The following is a 17,300-nucleotide window of genomic DNA, read 5'->3' on the forward strand; positions in this document are numbered from 1 at the left end:
TGAATAACAATTGAATAACACATACAACTACTTGACAATGAAATTCCCAGGAACAACAACATACACAGCACAGGCATCGCTCACATGGTGGAGCGGTCGTCTTGTGACTGGAAGGTTGCTGGTTTGATTCCCTACTCATGATACGCTTGTGTCAATGTGTGGAGCCATGGCTTGATTCTGATGGATCTGCACTCATGTTGCATCACAGACACAGGTGTGCGACAGTGTAAAGCATTAGATAGTTGCTTAAGATGGACCTCGGAAGTACCATAAGTGGGAACTAAATCAAGCAAACTTTGTGTCTTTTGTTAAATAGACACTTTTTATTTATGCGAATGAGGAAGATGCCATACGATGAATGAAAAAAATTCACTTCTGGATTCGTCTAAATTAATAAACCTTTCTAAAATTCTATTTTTATACTCATTCTGACAGTCTCGAACTAAGCCTCTAGCAAGTTGCTCATTTAGTGGGATTAGCCCACCTAAAGTGGGTTAGCAGTTTTGTTTCTCATGTGAGCAAATCTCCACTCAAGTTTTGACTGAGCAAATTACACCAAAGCTGTGTTTGCCATCCACTTCTTTTGAATAATGTTGGATTCTATGATGTCACATGAATTTTGACAAGGGGCTTTCCTGAGCTCAATGTGTGGTTTGTCACTATTTCCTGTATTGTTTTCAGTTTTTTTAAAGCTTCTTTTTAAAGCTTTAAGGGTTTTCTGAAGAAAAGTGAAACCCGAAACTTGAATCAGAAAAGAGATATTATTTTTATCGTAAACTAAACTGGTCTGGTGAATGTTGCGTTCTTTACTTGACATGATGAAAGCGCCTCAGGTCACCTTCTCTACTATTGAAGGCAGGACCTGCTGACTCAGGGATGTTAAACTTTAAAAACCGTCTGTGACGTTTATATAATGAGGGAATCAGCAGGTTGTAAACGGCAGTTTTAGGCTTGATGACGTTAACTGTGCTGTGTCAGCCGGGGTTAATGAGTGAATCTCAGGAGAGAGAACTCTTCCACTGACCCACATGCGATACAAATGCTGTGTAGTGTAGTGTAGTGTAGTGTAGCGTACTAACTAGAGAAATACCGGGGGCTCAAAGAAGAGCTAGAGAAATCCTGGAAGGTGAAGGTATTGCTTGTGGTGATCGGAGCACTCGGGGCAGTGACCCCCACACTGGAAAAGTGGCTCCCTGGAGAAACATCAGACTTGTCACTCCAGAAGAGTGCAGTCCAAAGGAACAGCTAAGATACAACGCAGGACCCTCAAGCTCCCAGGCCTAGAGGACCCGAGCTGAAGAGGAGTAACAACCACCCACCCCACCTGGGAGAGGGTGAGGGAAGAATATATATATATATATATATATATATATATATATATATATATATATATATATATATATATAGAGAGAGAGAGAGAGAGAGAGAGAGAGAGAGAGAGAAAGAAACACATGAACAGAACCAAAGAACAACCTGAAACAATACTATAAAATGAGAAAAAAAATCACCTAAAATCTAAGTTTCAGTCCAGTAAATCACTAAATCCACGGTGATCTTTCTCAACTAAACATTTAAGTTATAAAAGTAGTTGAAATTGCATACTTTATAATACAGAAAAATAAATGTTTTTTGGGCAAACAACTAAAAGAGAGAAGGTCAAAACAAGTGCACTGTGACACCATTATTGGATTATTATTTTAGAGCTATATAGGAAAATAGCTCTAATAAACTGAATAAAAATAAAGCCTGTGAATAAAAAATATTTGCCGGTCTGCTGCGTTGCATGAGTAGAAGTCCCTTGTTTTCAAGTTGCCCGTGGATTATCTCCATCATCACAGGTCCTCTGCATCTATCAGTTCAACACTACGAGACCTCTTACACACTTCCCCTTTTAGGTACACAAACCCCCTTGCGTCAATTTCTGTGAATAATTAACATAAACTTTTGAGGCGACACACACACACAATATCTGATAAAATATTGCTGCCTTACCTGAGAATGAATGTCAGGATGCCACGTCTGAAGTTGAAAATGCAGTGTTGTTTTTTCACAGGTTTTGTTTGTTCATTTGTTTTTTCTGTAATACACCTAGTGACGTTCTAAGCTTTGTTTACCTCCATGAAAAAGGAACGTTGACAAATATTTTTTCTTTTTATCTCAGTCAACAAAATGAACACAAGACAATGTGGCAGATGAGGAAAACGCATTGTTGCCTTTCAATGTAGATTCTACTTTGTGAACACATGAACGCCTCTAGCAAGTTCATTATGTTGGTGCAGTATCGTATGTCTGCACCTTCGCCAGAGTCCAGTCGAACTGAGGCTTCGCATCAGCCGCGCCAGTCTCCTGCTCCTGAGTGGAGGATGTGTCGGCAAAGATCATGTCACAGTACTACATCGTCGAGCTTGTTCCGATATGACAGCTGGAGAAGTGACCAGGAAGAGAGGTCCACCTACACGTGAGATGAGTCTTGAGGGGCAGATGTACTCAGATCTAGATCAAGCAGGTGGAGCCAACACCCTCAGCGTTTTACAGTACTTCTATCTTTAAAATATCATGCAGCAATCATTGCATCCATGTGCAGTTATTTACAGATTTGTACTGCCTAGCTTGTACCCACAAAATTGCTCAGATATAAAGAGCACATTACCATATTCAGGGTGTGTGTAGTGAAGTGATGTAATTTGCCTTTTTTTTACCCCATTTTAGCGTGTCTTTCTCGCTCGGCATCACGCACATTACACCCTTGGTAGTTCCTAAAATAAAAGACTAGAAGACATTTGAAAGACACCATAGGGCACAAATGTCCTTTTCCTCTCTGAAAATCAATACCACATTTTGACACTGAGAGGTTCAGGGGTTGTGGATGTGAGAGCGCAGAGGAGGTCACATCTTTGAGGCGCACGCTTCCTTCCTTCCTACACTGCTACGTGCTACGTGCTTGCAGGAGTTTTGCCGACACGGCATTTAGATGGGATTACATAATAATGTCAAATTTCTCTTCACGTCGTCAGGTGAAGGATTGCTGATCTACGACGCGAGTCATTCCTGTTCCAGTAGAAGCTTCACCAGAACATCAGAGCAGTTAGACACATTTTTTTTCAAACGTCCTCTATTCTCTTCTCTGTTGGAGGTGAGGGTCACGATTACGCAACAACTCTGTGGAGGAGGGTGGAGGAGGGGGGTGAGACAGACTGGGACGGCAAGGAGTCAAGAAAAAAGGTCAAAACTGCAAATAATACAAGAAAAAGAAATTCTGAGATGGCACCTTGAGAGTTGCAGTGCATTATGGGATATGTCCATCAATGTCATAAGTTGGTATATTTTCTGAACAATTTCTGAATGAGCAACTTTCCCCTTTTGAACAGTGCTGCAAATATTCCTGCATCATTGAAACCTCACAGTTTTACAAATGCATGTTTGTACAGGGACGGTATTTTTACATGTGTGTTGAACTACTTGTAGTGAAGGGGATTTAAAGAAGGGTGAGCATCAAGGTGAGAAGACACAATGGGCAAAAGATCGACAAAATGACGAGAAAAAATTACCAGCATGTAAACTGGAGGGCAACATCGGAACAGCTCTTTAGCAGCAGGAATTTTGATTTCAAATAAACTTCTATCGGTCCTCCAGCCCAAATTATAGATCAGGGGAAATATTGTAGTGAAAAATAGATGGTTTCCCGACATCTTCAAAATTCATTGTATTAAATAAGTATGAAATGTATTCAGGCTTAATGTATATAGTAACATACTGTAAAGACAAGGCCATGGCAAAAAAGCATTACAATTCAAGGAGAGAAAAATCTGTCAAAATAGCATAAAAAATATAATAATAATAATAATAATAATAATTGCTTGTTTCACAAATACAAGCGCAAACATTTGAAATTCAGTCGCATTTTCAGTAATGGTGAAAATATAGCTATAACTTAGTTTGTTGTTTTGGCTACACAAAGGTGAATAAATGAATTGCAACAGTGTGAACTTTGAAAAGTCAGACGGCAAAACAAATCTTCTGTTTGCCTCTCGTAATGGCGGGTGGATGCATCATTTTTGTGGACTACACACAGCTGAGGTAAGTATTGAAGAAATTGTGAGGACATGGGCCGAAAAATACAACAATTCACACATTCATATTCTAGAATTTACACCGACAAGGGTGCATGTCTGGAGCCTGGCGTAGTGAAGCATCCATGCCTAATAGCAAAACTGGTGATTTATAAGGTTTCATGAAACCATGTTCTAATTTTCAGTGGCCACCCGATGGCACTCTTTGCTGTAATCTTTCTCTTTTACCAACTATTTCTCTGAAACTGCACATAATTGTGAAAGCATGAGCGCCACCTACTGAGCTCAGAAACAGGCATTTACACCTGCAGAGAATTGAAAGACATCAGTCAGCCTGTGTGCATATTTGATTTGTAGCAGGAAACACCAGTCCAGGGAGATCTTACAAAGATGAATGTCCACAGCTTTAAAAGTCTTACTGGTTCCACTGGGGATCGAACCCAGGACCTACTGCGTGTAAAGCAGACGTGATAACCACTACACTATGGAACCAGACACTTCAAGTCGTCTTCGACATGAACCTGACCTGCACCTTTTCATAATTGAAACTAAAAAAGAATTAAGGAAATAAAAGGAAAATAAAAAAGAATTAAGACAAATAAAAGGGGAAAAAAATAAGGAAAATGAAAAATAATTAAATAAACATAATACAAAGCTACAGTTACGAGGAAAATAAACTATAATAATAAAACAAAGATATGTAGAAAGACAAAATGCCCTGATAAGTTTCTTGCATGCAAGCATGGAAATATGTTTATTTTGTCATTCCATTCTGTCTTTTTCCCTATGTTTGCCGTACAGGTCACGCAGGCCTGAGGTCGGTGCTGTCCTTGCAGATGTTTGCAGAGAAGGTGAGAAAGTGAAATCACACTGGAGCAGATCTGTCTTCAGCGCTGGCACATATTGACAAATGTGTGCGTCAACAAAGTGAGTCCTCTGCTCAGCACGTTCCCAGAGTAGACCTCTCTGTGTCCACGTGTCCATTTATCAGTGGCTGCACATGCCACAGAACAGAGAAAAGTAATAATGACTTTCCCAGATAAGATACCTTCAGGTGTGGAGATAGTCTGTTTACAGAGCTTAAGTGGGATATTGTACGATGCATTGGAGCAAAAGATGAGAAACCAAGTTATTTATTGACGTAGTTCAGATCAGAACCGACAAATGGGCATCCTGGGAGCCATAATCGGACCCTTGAGGACAGTGAGACTCGCTCAGAAGCTGACCATGTAAAGATATTGTTTTCAGTTGACTGTTCCACAGGCTGTTTGGCAATTTGAAATTGTATTTAAATATTATTATTTCACTGCTTGTCTTTAATTTCAGTTTGAAAATATTATTATTATTATTATTATTATTATTATTATTATTATTATTATTGAAAATAATATGAATTATAATAATCTTAATAATAATAATCCCTGTGCACACATTCATGAACATAGCTGCGAAGTTCGTTGCATTTTGGATATTTGATCCATTGGATATATGAATCTACACACAGTTCAGTGCAAAGATTTTTTTGTTTGTTTTAATTTTACACTTGAGGGACTCCCTCAAAAAAATAAATCCACACACACAATTAAAATGATACAATTTACAGCACGTTTTTAAATTCAAAAATTGTAATAATAAATAAAGAAATAAAAGTTAGAAAAAAGAAAGAAAAGTAATATGACAGTGAAAGGTTTGTCGTTGTTTTTTATGTCATGTTTTCCATGCATATAAATGTATATCGAATGCCTTCGCCAGGTTCAGAACATTGCCTGACATGCAAGTAGATGATCAGTCAGCAGTTTAATCTAAGTCACGTGAGGTTAAACATGTTGATGTTGCTGTTGTCATTAATGTACCAAAGAGGCCGCTATGTTCCCAACCTTCACGTGCCAGGATTTGATCCAAGTCTTGTCTCAATGACAGTGACCCACTTGTGTTTTACACACCAGGACAAGGGAAGCTGTAATCTTTTTGCAGGACATTGTGTTCTGTCTGCTAGTTGGCTTGATCTGCAGGAGTAAATACCAGCCAACAAGCAGCTCAAACAATCTGTTTCTGCAGACATAATTTGTTTATGCAAAGATACAAAGTTAATATTCAACCAGACTTTGCGCTGATTATTAAGTTGAGCTGCAACGTTGCACGCTGCTGCCTTTCACCACGATGAGCTGTGATTATTCTATGTTTATTTATTATGAAACAAGCATTGTCAATTGTCTGAGTGCACATCACAAAGAGGGACTAAATTCGCTTAATATGTTCAGACTAATGTGGTGAAGCACCACCTAACTTCTAGTACTGTAATAACATTGTCATTGTGCAATGACTTTTTAATTTATTTATTTTTTAATTGTGTGTGCGTCTGTGTAGAGATGTAGAAATTCTCAAGCTCATACTTAATATTTATTTTTTTAAATGTTCTGAAGCGCTCGTCCATGTTTAGAATGGAACTGTTTGAATTCTTTTTCCACCAGCATCTCCTCTTTATGTCTTCATTTAACTGTTTCTCTTGCTGTGCTGCATCCAATATATGCACAGATTGTAGCACACTTGTAGATCATAGCAATAGTGTTGTTCCTCATGCATCATTTTCAATTTACATCTCACAAAACTGTTGCTGTCACTGGAAAACCTCAGTCTCAGTCGCGGTCTGCACAGGAAGTGGTTACTCGACACGTAAAAAATAGATGCGCTTTATCAGGTCTGGTGTTTCAGTTCTCAGGTGAACCATTGCTCTTGACCTGGGAGTTACACAGATCTGCCAGTAAATGGCGGCAATCTACTAGCAGAGCTGCACACCAAGCACTTTATTTTGTGCCCAATGACTGACACCTGAGGAGTTATGGTCTGCGACAATCCATTTTCAGAAAAGAAAAAATTCAGATGCAGAACGAAGAATGGACTTCTCCTTCTGTAAACAATCAAATTGCTCATGAGCGTGGTGTTTTTATTTGTTTAAGGAATTTTGCTCCATCAAAACGCACTGAAAACAAACAAACGAATCATTTTATTCAACGAATTCATACCAATCCATATTCATGGAAATGCAACGTCAGCTTTAAACGATGACTTATACCTTTATTGTCCTCTTGCGTTAGTCCTTGCTTGCTGCCATCTACTGGCAGAGCTGTGTAAGTGCGGGCGGCAGCTATTTCAATGCGGACAAGATAAAACGACAAAAGTGGGGGGTAAATTGACGCAAATTCTATAATTATTAACGCAAACACAGGTATGAAATGTACAGTCTGCTGGTGTTGCGCCCTTGTGGAGACATATAGGATATTACTATTAGTTATTATGGATGAATATAGTACTATACTGCATGTTCCAAGGTGTAACACATTAAAATACAAACTAATAATATCATCTTTGGTTGTCGGCCACTCGCTCGCTCTGACAGGGGGCGGGACTTCCTCGACTGTCGCTCGTGGTCTGACGGGCTTCCTGTTTCCAGCGTAGACACGTGCGCTGTGTGGTTCCGAGCAGAAGGCAGAAAACCAGCAAGAAAAACAAAGGCTTTGGCTCTCGCTCCTGTCGCGTTTCTCCTTCTTTTACCGGCGAACCCAAAGCCGACTAAACAGCCATCATGGTGAAGCCAAAGTATAAGGGGAAAAGCTCCATAAACCCCTCGACATCCAGTTCCAACCCCGGTGAGCTAATCGCCGTTAGCCTCACAGTTTGTTTATACGTGGTTGTTCCCCGTACGTGACAGTAGTTGTATCGTAACGTTGAATTGAGATTAAATATGACAATCTATGGCATTATAGACACATAACTAATTCACATTAATGTACCTGTAAAGCAATTCAATGGCAATGTTAGTGTCGTCCAGGAAAACTAACCCGGGCAGTGTAATAACGTAGGTTTTCAGGCGTGAATTGTTCAGTATGTGCATTTCTTTTACTCCAACAGATCGTGTCAAGGGAGCTGGTGGTCAAAACATGAGGGACCGAGCCACGATAAAGCGTCTGAATATGTACAGACAAAAGCAGAGATGGTACCGTCATAACTTTTTCTGCTTGGGTTATTTGTTAGTATTATTTAATTTCAAGTGGTACTTATGTTTCTGTGTTCTTTCCCAGCGATAAACGAGGAAAGGTCATCAGACCACTACAGTACCAGTCAACGGTTGCTTCAGGCACGGTAGCCAGAGTTGAACCCAATATCAAATGGTTCGGTAGGTAACATTGTTATATTTGTGCAGCGATTGGTTGATTGATGAGTGTGGATAACGGGAAGTGTTTCAAACCTTCTAGCAAATACTCGTGTGATCAAGCAGTCGTCCCTCCAGAAGTTCCAGGATGAGATGAATGCCGTGCAGAAGGATCCCTATCGTGTCGTGATGAGGCAAAGCAAACTCCCCATGTCCCTCTTGCATGATAAAGTTAAAGCTCATGTGAGTAGTTTCAGAAATAGAAATCCCCGTCTTTGTCTGTGGAGTAGCTGATGTTGGCTCCCCACTGCACAACTTGCAATGACAGCAAGCTTTACCAATGACTGTGTGTTGGTAAAAGTCTCAGTCTCAATAGCTGCTTGCTCTTTTTCAAATCTTCCAAGAACAATCTGCGCAGATATTACTGATGTTCAAAGCAGTGAATTGACAGGTGTTGTGCTTTAATTTTATTAAAATACAAAAAACAGCAGCTTAACAAATTCCAATCTTTGAACTGGTCTTGAATAATATATAAATTGAGGGAAAGCATCTATTTAAAATGTTATTTTTCTCAGTAAACCGTGATCTTGACTGGCTGACTGTGAGCAATGGCTTATCAGTGCATGTGGTCTGAACAGTTATTAACAAAGAATAGATTCATATTTCTTGGCAACACAATTTCTTCCAGAACTCCAAGGTTCACATTCTGGACACTGAAGGCTTTGAGACCACATTTGGACCGAAAGCGCAGCGGAAAAGGCCCAATCTGATGGTGGAGGATGTGAAGGACCTGCTGGAGCAGGCCGAGGCCTCAGCATTGAGTTACAATGCAGAGAAAGACACAGACCTTGTGACTGAGGACACCGGAGTCCGGTAAGACTCTTCAAAATCCGGTATGATTTTTCAGCAAAGCTAAGGGATTTATCCCACAGGGAGGAAGCACGTGAAGAAATCTTCAAGAAGGGTCAGTCGAAGAGAATCTGGGGAGAACTCTACAAGGTATACATTTGTTGTTTATCATCATCATCCCTTATTAAGAAACTGACAGCTATGGTGTGTCTCTCTAGGTCATTGATTCATCTGACGTTGTCATCCAAGTCCTGGATGCTCGTGACCCCATGGGAACCCGTTCCAAGAGCATAGAGCAATACATAAAGAAGGAGAAATCCTGGAAACATCTGATCTTCGTCCTGAACAAGTGTGATCTGATCCCCACATGGGTCACCGTAAGACTTTTTGCTCGTGTATTGGAAATGACTGTCAGTTGTTTCTGTGGCTAAAGTGGCATTTCTCAACCAGAAACGGTGGGTGGCAGTTCTCTCCCAGGAGTATCCCACACTGGCCTTCCACGCCAGTCTCACCAACTCATTCGGCAAAGGATCCCTGATTCAGCTGCTGCGACAGTTTGGAAAGGTAGACTAACCAGGGGTTTGAGCTCACCTGGCGAGACATCGTGCTGACGTGTTGACAGAGAAATACCCAGAGTCGTACTGATCCAAAACAAACAACTTGGTGCCATCCACATCACCTCTAGCTCAACGCATCACATGTAAAGATTTACACTCTTATAGTCTCGTCGAAACCGCATCAGATGGCAGAGTCGCCCTGACGCGTGACGGATGGACGTCCAGGGTCGCAGAGTTGTATGTCACCATAACATCTCACTTCATCACATGTGCTGTACACACTGCCATTTTGTTTTATGTTGTATGCTCAGATCATTGTTTAAACGGACACAACAGAAGTGTGAAAAGAAACCCGTTGCACTTTATGATTGCTGTGTGTTTGTGTGTGTACACATTTTATCTTTATTTTTTGAGAAAATGGTCTAAAACCGGGTTGTTTTGAAGCAAATAATTTTGACTCAATTTATTCTCTGAATGATCAATATCTTCTGATGAGCATATGCAGCAACTTGATTTTACTTCTCTTCTTTAGATTTTTATATGTGTGGGGTATAATATCTCTTTGTATCGTAATAGCGTTATATCATGATAATATTGTATCGTGACCCAAGTATTGTGATGCACATCGTATCGCCAGGTTCGTCGCCAATACTCAGCCCTAGATTTGATGTATAGTTCGACCGAATGAATAATAATTCTTAAACCCTGCAGCTCCACACAGACAAGAAACAGATCAGCGTTGGTTTCATCGGGTACCCCAATGTTGGCAAGAGCTCCGTCATCAACACCCTGCGGTCAAAGAAAGTCTGCAACGTGGCGCCATTGGCTGGAGAAACAAAGGTAGAGCATAGAGTCATGGCATTTCCAATTCTCCCACTGTGGGATGAATGGAGGATATCTACTCAAACTAATTCTGATTTAAATTTTAGGTCTGGCAGTACATTACCTTGATGAGACGCATCTTCCTCATCGACTGCCCCGGTGTGGTCTATCCTTCAGAAGACAGTGAGACTGATATCGTCCTCAAAGGAGTGGTGAGTCGTCGCTAAACGTTTTCTGCTAGATCTGGATCTGCTCAACACGTACTGTAACTGCTGCTCTCCCCTTCATAAAGGTTCAAGTTGAGAAAATCAAAAACCCAGAGGAGCACATCGCAGCAGTTCTGGAACGCGCCAAACCGGAGTATATTCAAAAGACGTACCGAATTCCCACTTGGAGCTCCGCTGAAGACTTTCTGGAGAAACTGGCGTTTCGCAGTGGGAAGCTTCTAAAGGTCTGTTATTGGTCCTCAGTGGACATTCAGTTCCAACTTGTGAGACTTCTGTTTACATCCCGGTCATGTTTCAAACTGAAGTCCACGGGGACTGCAAATACTTTGTTGATAAACTAGATTGACAACAGGGCATGTTGATATAGTGTACTGCGAAGATCAGTGTCCACACTTTGCCCTTCATCTGGCTCGCTAGTGGAGATTATAAATGTCAAGACTGAATCTGGAAAATTCCTTAAAATTGATGTAAGTTAGAGAGAAGCCAGTGAAAGATGGTAGAGCCAAATTCAGACTGTCTCCTGTGTTAGTCTGTGGTGAAGGAGGACAAATATTTTGAAGCTAGTCACAGAAAAGCCTAAAATTATTTAAACATTCTTTGATAAAAATTTAAATAAAACTATCAATGACTGTATTTTGCAGAGCTTAACACATGAGAGTTGGGTGATAGTTTAACACATCTGATCTTGGTACATCAAGTAAAAGGACATTTATGAGAGTCATGTGTTGTTAAACGTCTTGTTTCTGCCCCTGTGCAGGGAGGTGAACCAGATCTGGCCACAGTCTCCAAAATGGTGCTCAATGATTGGCAGCGAGGACGAATACCGTTCTTTGTGAAACCTCCTGGGCCAGAGGGGGATCAGGAGGTAAGGCTCGCTCCTCTGTTCTGTTTACTATACTGGTCCTCTAGTTGTGCTGATCATGCATTTGGTTGTAGGAAAAGCAGTTGGTGCCAAACCAGTCTTCAGAGGAAGTGGAGGAAATGCAGGAAGAAGCAACTGAGTTAGATGAATCCCAGGACCAGAATCAGAGGCAGAAGGAGCAGGTTCAGAAGATCCTGTCCAACGTTCGCCAGAACTTTGGCAAGATCAACGTGGCACCGGAGTTCAACGAAGAGGACATGGTTCCTGTGGAGATGCCCGACCTGAACTTGTCCGACTTCTCCGACTCCGAGGGAGACGCCGAAGAAGACGAGGACGAGGAGCCAGAGAGAACAGCCGGAGACAGCCAGGGAGAGTCTCCAAACCCTGAAGCCACAACCGATGGCAACACCAAGAAGAGTTCGCGGGAAGTGATCCGCGAGCTGGATGACAAGATTGCCAAGTACAAGCAGTTCTTGGACCGGGCCAAGCTGAAGCGCTTCTCGACAATCAGGTCCGTGAAATCCAGTGCATAGTTTCTAATCTGCTTAAGTTACTATTACGCTTACACTGGTGACCTTCTTTTTCACAGGATACCAAAGGCGTTTTCGGACAAAATATTGGCGGATAAGTCTAAGAACCAGTGCAGAAAAGGTAAATACTTGAGTGATTAGAAACATCTGTCTTCGTCTGTCATGTTGAATGGTACCATCTGTTCTCCAGCCTACCCTGATCACAAGGCAGGGTCTCGCTCTCGTCTTGTGCTTTCTCCACCAACTTTGTTATGCAGGGACTAAACTTCAAGGCAGTTGCGTTGTCGATTGAATGCCTAGTATTTTGTGTTAAATAAACCAGACAGGAGACGGTAGTCAACAACAAGTGACGTTAGAGCTGCGACTAGCGGCGATTCGGCAGCGAGTCAACCTGTCACCAACTACGACTTAACTATAAGTTGAATAGTCAGCAACTTGTCTTGATTATAGTGTTGTAAATAGTATGTAAATTGTTGAAAAAACTTAGTGTTGGAAACATCATTTGAATTTTAATTGTTCAAACTGTGGTGTAAATAATGTGTTCTTTATGAAATGGTCCCATGCTGTTGACATTTTGGTGATGTTCCTGAAGCCTCAGCTTACTAGGAAGAGAGCGATAACATCACAACTCTTGGACTTATCAACCCAACATTGACTTATTAAAGTCGATTACTAACTAACTTTTCATTACACAAAATTGAGCTGATATCCAAGCTTTATTAAAAAGGTGTTACACAGGCAATTTTATAGCAAAAAATCTTACCGTGGACAAAAGAAAGATTTGGCTCTCCCTGTTCTCAGATCAGTTGTACTGTCTGGTGATCAGATGTACTGGATGGGGATGAGCGATATGGACAAAAAAAAAGATATCACGATAAATGTACATTTTGGTGACAATTATCATGATAAATACATTTTCATTCTATTCCATGTGTTGTACACCACAGTCTCTCTTGAAACTGTTTTATGATGAAAGTTATGAGTGGAGTTTGTCTCCCATGTCGTGGTCTCGTCATGTTCATGTGTGAAGGTCCAATGCAGCGAGTGTGCCACGTGTTTATCGAATTTAGCATGAGATGCAGAATTGTCATCGCAGAGATTGTTTTTGTTGTTATATCGTGTACAATATTATACAATATTATATAAGTTATCGCCCATCCCTAGCACTGGAGCAATCCCACATGGGGTCATGACTCACTGCTGATATTTGTTTCACTTAGTCTCAGCTCAGAAGGCTCAAAAGAGGGCAGCTGAAGAAGAGGGGTCCAGCCAGAACCACAAACTCTCATCCAAAGAGGTAAAAGATTCGGACCTGCCAAAAGTGGTCAAACTAACATCGTCAATAAATGTCTAAAAACCTCGCTCTGTGTTTACAGAAAAGGGCGTTGGATCGGGCCGCGAGGACCAAGAAAGTCGGCGTTCGCTATTATGACACACATAATGTGAAAAACAAGAATAGAAATAAGAAGATAGACGCCCAATCACAAACAGCCGACCGAAGAAAAGCAAAGAGAGCGAAGCACTGACAAGCATCATGGCTAAACTGTTTAATATAACACTCAAAGTACAGCACAGGAGAGCGGGAGGTTGTTGCAATGAAATCACATCCATATCTGCCTCCACCTCCAACTGCTTGCATTCATTCATCTGGACTCTTGATGTTCAAGAGAGGATTTGTCTGGCCATTAAGAGAAATAAAATATTACAGCGTCACAGTGATGATGCTCAAGAAAGAATGCAACCGTGTTTCCATTAGGTCTTTGGTGTGACGATCATTTCCAGCTGAGTCTGTGAAACCGATCAGAACGTCAGCACTCGTTTTTGGTTACATTGGTGCATTCGATTAAACTCACCGTGAGATCGTCCTTGGCCGTTTTCAAGAACTGGATCTCATCTCTGTGGTTATTTTCCCTCAAGTATCGTCTCTCTTTCCCTTTCCTCTCCGTTTCCTCACATTTGAATTTTTGCTCCTTCACCTTCTGTTTCAGCTCCTTCACCTCGTTCTCCAAGTCCAGGATCTAGCGGTGGGACATATGATGAGGTGTACATTTATGGTCATTGCTGTACTTCTGACATATCAGAAGCGAATCATTGTTGCACAAACAATCCCAGAGTGTGAGCTCACACTTGTCAGGCTGTCTCTACTTATAAAAGTCTATTTGTTTTGAAGAATTTCCACTTACTTTACTAAGTAAAAGTTTGTGTGCGGTGTAATTTAGGATGTATTTCTGGCCCCCAACCCGAAGAAACAGTAATGGAATAAATATACATCCCGTTATTTATTTTCAAAGTATTAACTTTCAAACTAAGTTTTCATAAATATCCTAGAAATGGTCATTTTATTGGTTATATCAGCGGTAACAGCATCTTTCGTCATTTTGTTAGCTATGAGCGTTTCCTGTTTATGAAACAACGGAGGTCTCTGCTGGACTGTAGTTCTATTTGCCCATCAAGATAGTATTTTTGCTTTGTTTTGATTGGAAAAAAATAGTTTGAATCACTGCTTCCGAGAACAAATATTTATCACCTGAACCCATTCTCTCATCACATCTAGATGAACTAAACAAGCTGCTTACTCTTTGCTCGACGTCCGTCTTGTCCCTCTTGGCCTTCAGCGCTTTCCGGACGGCAAAAGCAACACTGCTCTCGTAGAGAGTGTGATAGGCAGCCATGGTGAGTTGGATCTCATTCCTGACCCTCAACAGGAGCAGCCCTCTCTCAGCACAGTTGATGGTCACCTGCCTGATCAGCTCATCTGACATCAAAAGAAGACAAGGTGTCTGTATCGCCAGCTTTTTAAAATGCAGAACCCCAGCTCGCTCTACTCAGAGCCTCTTGACCACAACCTTTTTTTTTTTTTTTATTAACAATTTACTAAACAAGAGAATAGAACATCATCATCAAACCTTAAATAAGAATATTCTTATAAACATATAGATGATATAAAGAATATACAGTAGGTCACTACAAATATGAAGTTAACTTAAGACAATAATATCGAAGAGAAAAAAAATAAACATCGTGCCCACGATTGCCAACATGTCGGAAAGCTACTATAATTGAATCTGTGTTGCTGTTCTTGGATCTAAAGTTGAACAATGTTTCGGGTCCTTCTCAAAGGTACGTCACACCAAACACTATGTGACTGTTTTAAAGTCAACGGTGCGACAGCATTTGTAGTCTCAGAGCGTTTCTAGTAACACTTCTCCTGTTGAAAAAGTTACACGTTTTGTCAATCATAGTCCCGATTCCACCTTGCTTGCTGCTATTCACTCACTCAGAAGGACCCAGAGACGGCGATGCTCAAATCTTTTCTTATTTCTAATATACAGTGGAACCTCGGTTTTCGAACATCCCGGATTTCGAACAAATCGGAGTTCGAACAAAAAATTCAAGATTTTTTTGCTTCGGATTTCGAACGAAAATCCCTAACTCGGACGCCTGACTGTTTTTTCTTCATATTGAGGTGTAAAACCTTTCCTGCCTCCGCACTGGACCAGTGTCACAGGGGAGGTGCTCGCTCTCCACACCTCCGAGGCTGGAGCGCTCACTCCAGGGTTTGATGTCCTGTTGTGGGCTGGAGCTGGGACAGGGATGAGGCGAGTCTGGGACAGAGCGTTACTTGGTTTATGACTTTGTCACAGCCAAACTGCACAGAAGCGCACATTCAGAGCTGGACACGCACCGGGCACCTCTTCACTTCTGGAGAGACGTCAGTCACTGGGCAACCCCTCCCACATGCAGCGGCCACACACATAGAGGAACAGCGCACCTGCAGCAGACACTCTACATTCACTCCTACAAAAGCCTATTTTAAGGCTTGGAACGCATTATTTCTTTTTCCATTAATTGTAATGGGAAAAATCGATTCAAATTTCGAACAAATCGCTTCTCGAACGGCCGTCTGGAACAGATTGTGGTCAAGAACCAAGGTACCACCGTACTTCTGATCCGCCAGTTGACTTTCACCACTCTCCCCCAGGTGGTCAAGATACATTTTTTATCGTTTTGGGAACTAGCAACCACTCGTGATGCGTCAAGTCGCTATATTGCATTTGGTACAGTATAAATGCGTCTTCAGACTGTGAGATCAAAGTTAAGCAGGCTTGTTGAAAGGCAAACAATAGGATATCAACAATCAGTGGAGGCGATCTTGTTTTTGGAGTCCATCACTCAAATAGAGTTCTCACCAAAACACTGCGTGTAGAGATCCCTCCGTGCCGGACACAAGCCCGTCTCTTTCGCCTGTCTCAGCTGCAGCTTAGCGTTCAGCTGCTCCTCCAGACTCATGACGTCTGGCCTGGTGCAGGGTGTGGTGGAAACCTTGAGCAGCCACAGCTGATTCCCTTCCTTCCATTCCCTGCCGTTAACAGAGGCTCAGTAAAACAACAACGGGGGTTGAACAGCGAGTGGAGGTGTCTGTGTTTACTTGGGCGGGAAGATGTAATTGAGAATCTCCTCGTTCTCCTTGAAGGCTCCTTCAGAGGCAGTTTTGGGTTTGGGTGGCGGAGGTACGGGAGAGAGGGTGGAAGAAGGTGGGTCGGGCTTCATTTTCGAAGGACGTCGAGAGTCCTGGACAGACAGTGTTTGGTTTATGTCTGCACTCATGAGGTTTTACTGATGCTTTTGACTTCTTTTATCATGTGACCAGAACCTATTCATTGTTAAACACTGGCTAGAGATGACACTACCCCGGGAAATGTTTGCTCATATAGTCCACTTCTACATTTCTCTGATTCAGTTTTTCGTTAGAATTTTATGACACGTAATGTAGATTGACTGACCAATAACAAACTTCAGAATGCTTTTCTTACCTTTGGGCTCTTCAAATCTGTGGTCTTGGTGACCAACATGGCCGTGCCATATTTCAGGAGAGACTCACCCGGCGTTATAGATGCCATCTTGTTTCAAGAACAGTCTGAACACACGTTCAAGCATGAAAACAACTATCAATTCAAGATACACTTTCAATAGTTCATGGCAAACGTACTTTTGTGAAGAGAAGGTGTTTGAATTTCAAAAGTTCAAGTACATTTAAAATGTGATTCCATACCTCTGGATAGCAGAGAGGGGTAGCTAGCTAAGCTAACACGGGAAGTAGCCTAGCTAATTTGTGTTGTGTCCTCTTGCTAAGTGGCAAACAATAACTGCTTAAATTAAGCCCAACCAACTCCTTATTTTAATACTTTTTTTATTGTTATGTCACTTTTGTTTTGCTTCTTTATGACCTCAC

The 17,300-nt window shown here is 41.4% G+C and overlaps 2 protein-coding genes and 1 non-coding gene across 4 annotated transcripts; 1 reads left to right on the top strand and 2 right to left on the bottom strand.

The window, feature by feature from the left end:
• Window positions 1–4,489: 4,489 nt before the first annotated feature.
• Window positions 4,490–4,562, bottom strand: trnav-uac (transfer RNA valine (anticodon UAC)). The gene has a single exon. It is a non-coding gene; the product is annotated as a tRNA-Val (tRNA).
• A 2,952-nt stretch (window positions 4,563–7,514) lies between these two features.
• Window positions 7,515–13,983, top strand: gnl2 (guanine nucleotide binding protein-like 2 (nucleolar)). Its single transcript, XM_053881258.1, has 16 exons — window positions 7,515–7,717; window positions 7,980–8,064; window positions 8,150–8,244; window positions 8,324–8,463; window positions 8,909–9,093; window positions 9,153–9,219; window positions 9,288–9,446; window positions 9,520–9,633; window positions 10,338–10,466; window positions 10,556–10,660; window positions 10,741–10,899; window positions 11,433–11,540; window positions 11,612–12,048; window positions 12,127–12,188; window positions 13,288–13,364; window positions 13,444–13,983. Exons 1-16 carry the CDS (start codon window positions 7,654–7,656, stop codon window positions 13,591–13,593), a joined length of 2,136 nt encoding a protein of 711 aa, XP_053737233.1. The 5' UTR covers window positions 7,515–7,653; the 3' UTR covers window positions 13,594–13,983.
• On the bottom strand, window positions 13,584–17,244 carry LOC128768399 (axonemal dynein light intermediate polypeptide 1-like). 2 transcript variants are annotated; one of them, XM_053881261.1, is made up of 7 exons: window positions 17,121–17,244; window positions 16,882–16,985; window positions 16,497–16,639; window positions 16,258–16,427; window positions 14,644–14,822; window positions 13,921–14,085; window positions 13,584–13,855 (listed from the first exon to the last, which is right to left on the bottom strand). In XM_053881261.1, exons 2-7 carry the CDS (start codon window positions 16,966–16,968, stop codon window positions 13,820–13,822), a joined length of 780 nt encoding a protein of 259 aa, XP_053737236.1. In that variant the 5' UTR covers window positions 16,969–16,985; window positions 17,121–17,244; the 3' UTR covers window positions 13,584–13,819. The 2 variants fall into 2 exon arrangements, with proteins under 2 accessions (XP_053737236.1, XP_053737237.1); XM_053881262.1 differs by having other exon boundaries at window positions 17,058–17,225.
• Between the last annotated feature and the right edge of the window lie 56 nt (window positions 17,245–17,300).

This window comes from Synchiropus splendidus, chromosome 12 (genome assembly GCF_027744825.2).
Source record: "Synchiropus splendidus isolate RoL2022-P1 chromosome 12, RoL_Sspl_1.0, whole genome shotgun sequence".
NCBI lineage: Eukaryota > Metazoa > Chordata > Actinopteri > Syngnathiformes > Callionymidae > Synchiropus > Synchiropus splendidus.

What these genes read in the sequence shown, in the direction of transcription:
- gnl2 (XM_053881258.1), top strand. Translation starts at nt 7,654, where the DNA reads ATGGTGAAGCCAAAGTATAAGGGGAAAAGCTCCATAAACCCCTCGACA. An exon ending in ACCCAATATCAAATGGTTCG is followed by an intron (nt 8,245 to 8,323) that starts GTAGGTAACATT and finishes CAAACCTTCTAG; the next exon opens with CAAATACTCGTGTGATCAAG. An exon ending in CATTGGCTGGAGAAACAAAG is followed by an intron (nt 10,467 to 10,555) that starts GTAGAGCATAGA and finishes TTTAAATTTTAG; the next exon opens with GTCTGGCAGTACATTACCTT.
- LOC128768399 (XM_053881261.1), bottom strand. Translation starts at nt 16,968, where the DNA reads ATGGCATCTATAACGCCGGGTGAGTCTCTCCTGAAATATGGCACGGCC. An exon ending in TCTCTACACGCAGTGTTTTG is followed by an intron (nt 14,823 to 16,257) that starts GTGAGAACTCTA and finishes TTTTGATGTCAG; the next exon opens with ATGAGCTGATCAGGCAGGTG. An exon ending in AGACGGACGTCGAGCAAAGA is followed by an intron (nt 14,086 to 14,643) that starts GTAAGCAGCTTG and finishes TCCCACCGCTAG; the next exon opens with ATCCTGGACTTGGAGAACGA.